Raw genomic sequence first — 12,762 nt, 5'->3', positions numbered from 1 at the left:
CACCTCATAGCAAAAAAAGACATGTAACACCACAAGTTTGGTCAAACTAACTCAAACCTGAATTGTTACATTGACTTACTACAGAAGCAGAGAATGATTCTAGTAGATTTATAAGAACAGTTCACACTTACTATTATCCTTTATCTGCTTGCAGTGAATTCCCCTTCCTTCGTGCTCGTGCTTAACTGCTCAGAATAACAATTTAAAGAGTGAGCACATTAATGCCCAACAAGTACACTAGTCAAGAAAGTAAGAAAGGTTTTAACCATTAACAAAGATGTAAAATAAACTCTTGAACACAAATAAACTCCGAGAAATGATAATTAATCTCCTTATAAATAATGTTAAATAAAATTAACTGAGTCGACTGCCTGGTAGTGACTCCTCATTGCATGCAATGTAAGAATGTCCTCCGACCTTTAAAAACCATGCAGGCAACAAGTGCTGCACAAGAAAACGAAATTTGACAATTAATCTCTAAATCAACCACATTAAGAACGTAATCCTTTACAAAATGACTTGTCGAAAGAGGTTAAATTATACCTTCACAGTCCACATATTAGAAGGAATTATATTTATATCCCCTTTTCCATCATTAGTCGATTAGTTAAGCCTTTCATATTCCCAACATGTTTACCTTTGGTTGAGAAGTTGATGAAAGTCCATCCATCAATAGGACAGTTGATTGACTTATTCGAATTAGAATGAATGCGTCCATTTGAAAGCATTGCAAAAGACATTTAACAAAAAGGAAAATTGAATAACAAGGTTGCAAAATGCTTCTCAAGGTACATATACATTTAGTTGTAAAAAAAAACACACTATCTGGGTGCAAAAGATGACACACTAATTGTGTTCATGGTAGAGGCTTTTGGTGAAGAGCCTGTTTCAGGATAGTTTTTTCTCTCCAAGAAAAATCCGGGCTGTTTAGGAATAGGCAATGCATCATCCCTAGTCAGCATCATCATCGTCGATGACATGTTTGGCCTGTCTTCTGGATATTCTTGAACGCACAACAACCCAATTTGAATAACTCTAAATACTTCATGTTGATTACTAATTGACTCCAAGATCACGCTATCAATTACTTCCAAAAGATTACTCTCAGTGTACCTTTTCCATACCTAAAATGGTAGTTCAAGTCAAAAATTAAAATCGCAAGACCAAAAAATTAAGACCTTATATTACACACGCACACACCAACAATTTACTTACATGTCCAATAAGATTAAGGTGATGATCTGGATGAACAAAACCTCTGTTTCTCTTCCCTGCTATTACCTCTAGAAGTGATACACCGAAGCTATAGACATCAGACTTAACTGAGAACAGTCCGTCGAAGGCATACTCCGGGGACATGTATCCGCTACATGGGAAATATTAATGATTAGGCTGTGGAAATATTAATCTAGAAAACATTATTGAAAAGTTGCAGGAACTCTTACTGTGTCCCAACAACTCTTGTTGTACTTGCTGGAGTTTCACTCTCTCCAAAAGTTCTAGCCAATCCAAAGTCTGATATTTTCGGGTTCATGTCATGATCTAGTAAAATATTGCTGGCTTTGAGATCTCTATGGATAATTTTTAGCCTGGAATCCTGGTGAAGATAGAGTAGCCCCCTTGCAATACCAACAATAATGTTGTACCTCTTCGGCCAGTTTAATGACTGGCTCATATTTTTATCTGTTCATTTTCCATTTAGGTCAGTTGTTTTCTGGAGTACAATTTTTGCTGCTTTAACTTTGATATTTATAAACCAACAGTAAAGAAATATAGAAGCTTTGTATTAGATCATACCGAATATATAATAATCTAAACTTTTGTTAGGCAAATATTCGTAGATCAATAGCCTCTCCCCTTCCTGAATGCAGCACCCAAGAAGCATCGCAAGATTCCTATGTTGAAGTTTAGCAATGCTTGAGACTTCATTCATGAATTCGTCTACTCCTTGTCTTGAATCCTTTGAGAGCCTCTTCACAGCAATTTCTCGTCCCCCTCCCAAAATCCCCTGTAAAATAGTATCTGTTACGAAGCATCCTTAAAATAAGTTTTTAAAGAATACTAGTGTGGTTGTGTGCTTTCCATTTGAGAGATATATAGTTGGTTTACAGTAGTTCTGGTTTGACTATGCATCCATTTAGATTTTTTTCTCGAAGAGAGTAAGATTTAAAAAAGCAAGTTTGTTTATTTTACTATCCTGATGCTTTCTGTGTAAAACTGGAGACTGACAATTATTATATGCATCGAGAAATTTGGAAGTGTTCACCTTGTATACAGTCCCAAATCCACCTTTACCAAGCTGCCTGTCGTTGGAGAAATTGTCAGTGGCTTTCGCAATTTGCATGAGGCTAAATAAAGGTAAATCAAAATCTTGGCCTCTTAGAGTTTTCTGTTTTCCTGCGCAGCAAATGGATACTTCAGTGAACAATGTATGTACATGATCTCCACGACATGCAATCTTATGAACAAATCCTTTTGCGAGTTTACTTGTTAACTTTATTCAAATAATTGGAGTTTGCAAATCAACTGCTAACTAATTCATTGAAGAATGCATGAATCCAATACTTCAATATTTTACCTGCTTTTTTAAGCCTTTTTGTCTTGTATGCATACAACAGGGAAAGGCTTATCACTACCATTAGTATAACAAGCAGAGGAACTAACACAATCTGCAGGCGCTTTACTCGTAATTTTCTGTTTTTCTCTGTGTTGTAAGAAAAAATTTATTATTGAAAGTTAACCAATCATTTGATGGAAAAGAAAATATTAGTACCTACAAATAGTAGCTTAAAAAATGATTACTTACTTAATTCAGAGGCAGCCATTCTTACATAGAGATCTTGTCCATCTTCTGAGTAGCCTTGCATATCATTCAAGCCACCAAACCATAATAGGCATCCACTTCCTCCGTTCCTAATATCTAAGTTTGAGTACGCTGTACAATTACAATCCTTCATGCACCTGTCCTTGCATTCTACAAGGCTCATGCTCATGTTATACCATGACCATCGTGTGTCTGGCAATTTTACACCAGTATACTTCACAAAACCATCTCGATTTCCACATTCCAGTTGAACTTTGCGCGAACAACCACTAGACCAATCTGCTTCTGCCCAGTCTTCTGGGATTTTTGGATCAAATCCATCCATACATTCACAACTAGGAGACTTGTTAACATCGCAAACACCATTTGTTCCACAAATTCCATAACGATCACAATCAGTCACTTGAAAAATTCTATATTGTGTCCAATTATGTTTCTCTGTGTTCAATATATAAAGACTTGATGCGCCACTTGGTGTCAATGCCAGCCTTGCAATAGGAGATTCAGTAATGAGAACTTCAAAAACATAATAAGCCATCGTCTCACTTACAACAAATCTTTCTCTGTAGATTTCACCATAATTCTGAACAGGATTGCCGCTAAATCTTGAGCCAACCCAAGGTCCAGATCTATACCAAGGAACTGAATTATTCCAAAAAAATATCTGTGGAAAACCATTTCTATCAACTCGACAAGTATAGTTACCAGGGGCTGGATCATCATCGCTTTTCCATGGTAAAAGATACCTGTCTATGCCAGTTACTAAATCATATCCAAATTTCATGCCAGGTAGAAAAGTATCCACAGGATGATCAAAACTTTGCCACACAAAATATTGTTTCTCATTCTCATCCCGGAAAACAAGATTCCCTGAATCTAATAGCTGAGCCACTGGATTCTTCACTGACCTTAAAGAATTCGACGACCAAATAGGGATGTTAGTACTCTGATTAGTACTTACAACAATTCCAATGCTACTAACCTTTATAATGCCTGAAGTATTAGCAATAGGAGTCTCTCTATTAGCCACCCATATAACTGTTCCATTTGATATCTTCTTGTACCATATACCAAAATATCGATTCTGGGGATTACCTTTCGGGCTGAAAAATCCCATTTCAAACTCTCCGTGTGCTGAAACAATGGTTTGCCCATCACTAATGGTTTGATTTGCAGATATGGTGTCTTCTGCAGAGTACAACACTAAAACTGAAAGTAAACATGAGCAGAACAAAATGATATCAGTGCCTTCCATTGATGCTTTGCTAATTCTTATGTAAATTTTGTGTTTTGTATGCATAAAACTACAATGTAGTAAATTAGTACTCCCAAGTCAGTGTCCCAAGTCTCTGACAAAAATTCGAAAGTCTTCTTTGAGAGTTTTGGCAAGTATAGATAAATTTCAAAAGTCTCCTTTGAATGATCTGCACCTTTGAGTTTTGACATGTACAAAGTCATAATTCCCAGCTATCAAAAGTTAAGACTTTTACATACATTATTTTCTGAATATCTTTCTATAAATGATTGTTGATCACTAATCTGGAGTTTTATGAATTTGACACAAGTCAATGTAACTTAATTTTCAGTAATTAATCAATTAAGTACTCACAGAACAATAATCCCTGCATCCTACACGACAACAATGACTGCTCTGTACTACTACGAAATCACGGTTAAACTGTAAAGACTCTTTTATCGGTATGTACTACAACTAAATCACAGTTAAACTATAAAGATTAACTAGAATGTTAAGCCCTTGGCCTTTTATTACCAACATTACATGAATTAATCTGTAAAAAAGAACTAGGTGTCAAGCACTTGCTCAACCTTTTATTACCTTATTACCAACATTACATGAGTTAAACTCTAAAGGTATCAAATACTCTACCTTTTATTACCAATATTACATGAGTTAAACTGTAAAGAGGAACTAGTTGTCAAGCCCTCGACCTTTCATTACCATTACCAACATTACATGAGTTAAACCATAAAAAAGAACTAGGTGTGGGGCTGTGTTTGGCTTACCAACAGCAGTAAAGCTTCTGGATTGAGCGATCAGTAGTTTGGCTGCGAAAAATGAACTTACGGTGGTCAGGACATTCTTAAGAATGTGTTTTTAAGGAACCCGGCAAGACGACAAATACAATCTCTTGACAACATTAGCAACTTCTCCAAGTTTCGACTTTTTCATCAGCCATGTTGTGTTTATAAGGAACCCGGCAAGGCGATAAATACAATCTCTTGACAACATTAGCAACTTCTCCAAGTTTCGACTTTTCATCGGCCATGTTGTGTTTATAAGGAACCCGGCAAGGCGATAAATACAATCTCTCAGACAACATTAGCAACTTCTCCAAGTTTCGACTTTGTCATCAGCCATGTTGTGTTTTTAAAGAACCCGGAAGGCGACAAATACAATCTCTTGAAAATATTAACAACTTCTCCGAGTTTCGACTTTTTCATCAGCCATGTTGTGTTTTGAAGGAACCCGGAAGGCGACAAATACAATCTCTTGACAACATTAACAACTTCTCCGAGTTTCGACTTTTTCATCAGCCATGTTGTGTTTATAAGGAACCCAGCAAGGCGACAAATACAATCTCTTGACAACATTAGCAACTTCTCCCGGTTTCAACTTCTTCATCAGCAATGTTTTCAGCTTTACCTGTTAAAGTAACCACCAGAGCAGAATACTGAAGGATACTCCTCAATTGCAACCTTGTGTATACATTTTTAGCAAACGAGCTTGTTTTTTAAGGTTTCTAAAAAGTATGAAGGGACTTATTTGTTTTTCAAGTAACAATCTTTATGTTTGTCTTATTCAGTTGGTGAGTGACTCAAGTTTACAGAGGCCAACTGTCAAACATTTGGAGCTCAGTAGCATTAAGTTCAAAGCTGCAGATCTATTCCTTCGTCGAGCAACTCGTTTAATTTTATACTAAATCAAGAACTCTTTTAATTTTATACTAAATCGAGCCTAAAACTTTATACTAAATCGAGAACTCATTTAATTCCGAGCTCTGCTCAACTGCCTGTTTTACAAGACAATGATAAAACAATAGTGATTTGTGTATTTGTAGTGTAGACCATCATTTGGTTTCAATTTGTGATACGCTTTACACTTTTGCAGGATTCAAAGATTAATTCACATCCCCATCCTTAATGCAATATCATCAGATTATTAATAACAAGCTCAAACTCTGTTATAGAAATCAGTCGATTTTTCGATAAATCCCTCAAAAATCGGTCAAAAATATTTGTCCACAAATCATTCGATTTTTAAAAAAAAGTCGGATAAATCGCAATTCAGTACCCTAACCAAATAATTTCAATTTCCAAAATCCGTAACGCTGCTGCCAAAGTTTTGGTTTGCTTAATCCATCTAGTTTGGTTTAGTTATCCAACATCACTAGCAAAGTTGCAATATCATCTGGACTACTTAATGCAATCAAAAATCCAATCACATCAATTCACATCCTTGGATTGAATTTTTAATTGCGTTAAGTAACCCGATGAAATTGCTAATCGCTACATCAATTAAAATTCGTGAAAATCAAAACCCAAAATTATCGAAAAACAAAAATGTTCCAAAAAGAGAGAACCCAGATGGTAAAAAAAAACACAATCAGGGCTATCTAAAAACCTCAATAAAATGGAAATTAATATATGCCACCAGAACAAAGCTAACAAAGAACAGATCTATAGATCTACAATCTTGTAGCTGAAAGAAGTGGCTAAATAATATATATTATAAAAAATACACAAATATTTATATATTTAATTTAATTTAAATATTTATAATTAAGAAGCAAGAGAAGAGGGCTGAGATGATAAACTGAATGAATGATGAAGATGAAATACACAAGGTGGAGCCTTTATTTATACACGAAAATGATAATTTAGGGTTACGAATATTTGATGCCCTAGACTGGATACTAGCCCAGCCCATTAGTTAAAATGGGCTTTATTTCTAGATACAAAATTCAAGAATGTTTAAAAGCCCAGTAAAACTATCTAGATCAAGCCTGTTATATTTTGGCTCGACTCTTCGGTGCACGATTTTTTTGGTATTTTTTTGGGACAAGTATGACTTATAATCTTATAAATGATTATATTTCTCGTAAATTTTCGGGATGAGCGAGAATCAAACGGGACGACATAGGATAAAATTTTAACCCCTTAAATTATCCAACTGTGCATTTTTCAAAGCCAGGTCATATTCATCTTAGGAGGTTCTGATACATTATACGCATTTATTCACAGGAGGAATTCAAAAATTTACTTGTTGGGCCTCCTCTAAATCTTATACCCCCTTCGTCCCAATTTACTTGTCGAGTTTGATATTTATACGTAATTTAAGGTATATTGACCATATATCTCAGTTAATCGATTTTCAAATTTTATTTTTGAGAATAAAAGTTTAAGATTTAAATTTTGATTCACAAAAAAAATTGAAAAATGATTAACGAAGATATACGGTCAGGATTTTAAAAGACACGTAAATGTTAAAGTGGACAAGTAATTTGGGACGGAGGGAGTATCAACTAGACTGATTTATTTTTTTTCAAATACCTGCAGACACTGAAAGCTGTTTACATGTATTGATCATTTTACCAGAATCATGAAACGCATGGAAGCAGGGTAAGAAACAAAACTGTATCCTATACTGGCTATATACTATTTGTTTCAAAACAGAACCAAGTTTGTTGGTTAACCATGGCTACTCCAATCTTAAGCCGAATTCATAAGACAACACAATGACACATCAACACGATGACACATCGATAATGATTCTTTATGTATGTATGTGCAACGAAATCAACAAATGGACATACAGACTGAGGGTACTGTCTTCGTCTCTTTGAAGACAATGCAACGACACATTGATTGTGATTCTCTATGTATGTATGTGCAACGAAATCAACAAATGGACATACAGACCCAGGGTACTGTCTTCGTCTCTTTTGTGTTTACATGACAATTCAGCAAATCTCTATAGTAATGGTAAAAGGTGAACCAAACGGGGTTCACTCTAAGTTTTGCTACTTATACGTTATAAATATGCATATCTACTGCATGAAAATTTAGCTCCAGATTTCTGCGGCAGAAGATATGCAATAGATATAGATGATGTCTTACTGGAACCTGACTACAATGCAAGATATATCATCTTTACTCTCCCTCTTCAGAGCTTCATCTACTAATAGCTTTGATGCCTTCTGCGGGTCTCTTATTTTTCTTGCAATATCAACTGCCTCTTCATTGGTCATAACCTGTACAAACCATATGATTACTTATATGAATGATAGAATGATTAACTACATATTTATGCATGCAGAGTTACAGGTGAAGGGATAAAAATGGTAATTTGCTAAAATGACAAGTTGAGGGAAAGATGCCTAACCTTCCACACTCCATCACTTGCCAGAATAAGAACATCAACATCGGTTCCAATATTGGCATCTTGAATGTCAGGGTCAGATCGCAGATGTGTTTTAAGACTTTTATCTCCAAAAGCACGAGAAACTGCCAGCTGCCCATTTACTCTAGGAACATCACCTACATGCAACATACAACAGTTAATATTGATGTATATGTTAATAATAAGTCGCCAATGAGATTTGCATTTTGAAATCATAGGAAAACAAAATCACAGATTACTACTACTTGCTGCCTTGATAAAATGACAACCGTGACTCCACTGCCCCGTCCTCTAGTTTAGCAGTTCCAGTTGGAATGGGGGCAGTACTTCTCATAATTCACGTCTATGCATTCATTTATTTGACTTGACCTTGGTACTGGAACAACGGATTTCTTTTTCTTTGTTAAATTTTGAAGAACAGATTTCAAACTATAATAGTCTAAACAAAAACTATTACAAAATATAAAGACTCGAGTATACAGAAATAGAAGCAGCACAAACAAAACAAAGAACGTGATAATCACCAAATGTCAGTAAATGGAAAATTAAAAACAAATGAATTATAGAGCCTGCATACATAGTCCATGACACCAGAGCCTAGCAACTTTAAGGACAACAATAAATTGTCCTTTTTCCCTTATGTAGGATCTCCTCTCTAACCCATTGCATATATATATAAAAGAACCGCAGAAGTTAAATATATTTAGAAAAAGGTCACGCAATGCGCGGTGCTCCACATATATTCACTGCGGAACCCCTCACCAGCTGTTTCCATTTTAATTTGTCAATATTAATTGTTAGTTATTTGCGTATCTTGTTCTTTCTGGAAGTATGTATCTGTCTTTATTTTCTGATTATAAAAATCTAAACTTCCTTTCCAAGTTGTAGGACCGTTATACAATTTTAAAATAGGTAAACAATATTAATAAGTTTGGCACTATAAATTGAGAACTAAAGCTTCATCACTAGGTCAAATTATGTATTTCTTGCAAAGATGAGTTCTCGATCTTGGTCTTCTATTCATTGTCCTTCCATACTTGTATAATGACCTATTGGTCTCCCATGTTAAGCAATTTAAAAGCACAAGTGACTGCCTCTCTTATGTGATACTAAGAAAGTAAGATCGGTTGATAGTGGTGGATCGAGATGAACAAAAAGGTAGCTTCAGCGATATTGGTGCCCGGAAGTAATAGAGAAGATGGTGGCATAGATTAAATTGGTAACAACAATGAAAGGAAGGTAAAAGCGAGTCAGTGAAAGGAGCGAAAAAAGATAACTAAAAATGGAAGGCAGCTTCTCTTGGTTACTCTTGAAAAGAATTTATTTTTACATGTTTATTAAAAGGTGCTGCATTTGTTTTGGTTACGCAAACCGCTGAAGTCTTTCTTATGGCCAACAACAATGATTTTTTTTTTAAGAAAGGCATAACAGAGAGACGGACATTTAAGTTGTTTTTTCACAGTTTAGCAGTAAAAGATTGTACTTTATAAGTGGATACATAGATAAAACACAGAAATGGCAAGCAACATGATGGCTATCATGACATGTGCACTGTTTCCGTCAACCGGAAGATACCAGCAACAGAGTCAACAAGTGACTTTGAATTTGTGTCTAAGAAACACGAGGAATCCTATTTTGCAGTAAAATCAATGTGTACGTATTCAAGAATAAGACAATTTTTTTGTATCTCAGTTAAATTTTTAACATTCCTATATGAGCACGTGTTGAGGAATCAACAGTTTGACCAAAACAACCGTAAGCTCTGAATTTTATGGAACCCGCTAGGTGCTAAGATTTGGCCTCATATGATGCAACACTTATCCTGACAAACCTGGATAGTAAGACCATTGGCATATCTTTTATTACCGAAATGCATGCAGACACATCATATAAAACCCTACAAGCTGCAAACGAACACTAATACCAAGATGCCCTATGTCAACCTCAACTTAGTACTAGCTAAGATATAGAGTATTACATTTTTATGAAAATAATAAAATAAACACCTGCATGAGCAACTTGTTATAGGAAACTACAAGAGTCACTCCTTGCACGAAAACAAAAACAGAAAAAAAGAGAAAGTTAAACCACTATATACAAGAAAGTTGTTTCTGTAAAGAACCTGGCAAGTTTGAGACAAAACCTCCTTTATTCTCAATGCTTCCTCGTTCTGTGTTAGGTTCATGGTCAACAGTCATCGGGATTGCGTTACCTCCCCTAGAAAGAACAGCTCGTGAATCGCCAACATTAGCAACCCACAACCTCCGGCCATTTATTACAATCGCTGTAACAGCAGTAGATCCGCCTCGCCCCAAGTTGGAACTGTTGGAAAGAATTGCCTGGTCTGTCTTCTCATAGGCATTCAGGATTGATCTCATTGGGTCAGTCCAAAATTGTTCCTGAAGCACATGAACCCGCAAGATTAAAAAAGATTCTGTGTCAATAAAGTTTATCGCCAAAGAGCCACCAACCATAGATTCATTTCTTTCTTTACCTCAACTTACCTCCTTTAAGATATTTCCAAACAAATGTTTCTGTAGATAAGCCGGAACACTGTCCCCCATATGACCATCGTAAATAGCAAACATCCCAAGTTCGTGCTCACCTACCTTCATAAATTTAGCAACATGATAATCCTCCATGGGATGAGAGGCGCGCCCTTTCACTAGGCTGTACCCATATTTAATTTGACCTGCACGACTTTTCCCCTTACCAGAATCATAAGGTGAATGGCCTCCAACACACTAAACAGCAAAAACAATGGATTTTGTCACAACAAAAGGAAAACTTACAAACAATCACTAAAAGCAGTACTGACTTGCCATAAGGATGGCGAAAGGAATAACTGAAACTATGCAAAACGTATACGCACGTAGGCCTTCGCTGCTGAAAATACAACTGAAACTATGCAAAACATATAAGCAAGTAGGCATTTGCTGCTAAAAATACAAGAAGACATAATGATGGTCCAATTGCATAATCCCCATGAAATACATTTAACGGAAACAGAAACTACATGTTACTAAATGAAATGGGCAGCATTGAACTGTAAAAAGATATGTCTATAATTTGAAGAGTGATATATCATGAAGAGAGAAAAACAGAACTCCACAAAAATGGTACAACATCGTGGAGCTACTGAATTTCCATGATTTTCTTAGGATACCCTGATGTTGTAGTGACACAAGATCATAGAGTGCCTTCTCAAATGCAACATAGGGTAAGATAATGCGACAAATATACAATGGTAATGGAGCATTACTGATCACGCAAACAAAGATTATGGAGCATTAATGATCACGCAAACAAAGATTTACGCCTTTGCAGCATACGAATAAAAATAACACATATACACACCATAAAAACCGCAAACAACAAATTACGTCTCTTTTGATGATGAAAACCATAGTAAACCTAAATACTACTTATTCGGCAAAATTATCAAGCAAAACTGTAGCTCTTCAATCATTAACCACAAACACGACATTCAAACAGGCAAAAACAATCAAAAAATTTCATACCAAACCACAAAATCATCTTCAATTATCATAACTCTCAGTTCATACCCCCAAACAAACTCAAAAATCAAAGGGATCACAGCAAGATCAAAACTTCACCTTAAAACAAGCCATCAAAACAATCTTTCAGCTCAAAGCTTGCACCTTTTCGAGTTTAATCTCAACATCAACCACTTGGGCCTTCTCAAATTCACCTCCCACCAAAAACCCACCTCCAATTCACACCTAAAACATCAAAAACAACAACACAAAGCACTAAAAAACCCCTTTAAACCCCAAAAACCAAATCTTGGAAAAAAACCAAACAAAATTAAAAACTCAAAATCAATGCAAATTACAAAAAGGGTATTCAAGAAACATCCTCACCGACCGCAAGCCCGAAAGAAACGGCTCAAAAGGGCTGACTGCTGAACTCACTTGATTTGACACTATACATACAAGATATACATCAAATAAAAAATTTTAAAAAAAAATTATGAGATAGACAAATGTCACAAAAGATATATATACGTGGTGTGTGTATACACACTGTAAATATATGTAGGAGGGAAAATTACAAGAGATGATTCAGAAATTGACTGGGGAAGATCAGAGGAATGTGAATTAAAAATGAAAGACTAGTTGGAGTTCACTTTTTTAGATTCTAGTTGACTTTTTCTTGTGTTCAGATATTATTGCTTTTTTGATTGGTTTAAATCTGGTTTAAACCGAGTACGGTTGGATAACCGAAGTGATTAAGAGTTTATCCTCAAATCCTGAGATTCGATCCACAGGTCTTTTTAATTCTTGTAATTTGATCATGAGATTTTACTAGTCTTTTTAATTCTTGTAATTTGATCATGAGATTTTAGTTTTTATCCCGATATTATACTAAAAAATAACCATATTTTTAAACTTATTTTTAAAGTATGGTAAAAATTATATAAGAGTGCATGGAAAATTGTTCGAAACTGCAGGTAATAAATGGTGATGCATTTTATGTTGTGTATAAGATTTTA

The 12,762-nt window shown here is 35.3% G+C and overlaps 2 protein-coding genes across 3 annotated transcripts; both read right to left on the bottom strand.

The window, feature by feature from the left end:
• Positions 1-754: 754 nt before the first annotated feature.
• Positions 755-4,416, bottom strand: LOC141721684 (G-type lectin S-receptor-like serine/threonine-protein kinase At4g27290). The gene is made up of 7 exons (XM_074524715.1): positions 2,807-4,416; positions 2,579-2,704; positions 2,267-2,397; positions 1,798-2,008; positions 1,446-1,683; positions 1,216-1,366; positions 755-1,124 (listed from the first exon to the last, which is right to left on the bottom strand). The coding sequence occupies exons 1-7, from the start codon at positions 4,122-4,124 to the stop codon at positions 822-824; spliced, it is 2,478 nt and encodes an 825-aa protein (XP_074380816.1). The 5' UTR covers positions 4,125-4,416; the 3' UTR covers positions 755-821.
• A 3,247-nt stretch (positions 4,417-7,663) lies between these two features.
• Positions 7,664-12,305, bottom strand: LOC141721683 (putative protein phosphatase 2C 9). Of its 2 annotated transcripts, none has more exons than XM_074524713.1 (6): positions 12,131-12,305; positions 11,864-11,989; positions 10,751-10,990; positions 10,369-10,645; positions 8,229-8,383; positions 7,664-8,097 (listed from the first exon to the last, which is right to left on the bottom strand). In XM_074524713.1, exons 2-6 carry the CDS (start codon positions 11,876-11,878, stop codon positions 7,960-7,962), a joined length of 825 nt encoding a protein of 274 aa, XP_074380814.1. In that variant the 5' UTR covers positions 11,879-11,989; positions 12,131-12,305; the 3' UTR covers positions 7,664-7,959. The 2 variants fall into 2 exon arrangements, with proteins under 2 accessions (XP_074380814.1, XP_074380815.1); XM_074524714.1 differs by having other exon boundaries at positions 12,135-12,305.
• Positions 12,306-12,762: the final 457 nt, after the last annotated feature.

This window comes from Apium graveolens, chromosome 4 (assembly GCF_009905375.1).
Source record: "Apium graveolens cultivar Ventura chromosome 4, ASM990537v1, whole genome shotgun sequence".
NCBI classification, from domain to species: domain Eukaryota; kingdom Viridiplantae; phylum Streptophyta; class Magnoliopsida; order Apiales; family Apiaceae; genus Apium; species Apium graveolens.
Note: the sequence above shows the minus strand (reverse complement) of the source record. Positions and strands in the feature narration are given on the sequence as shown.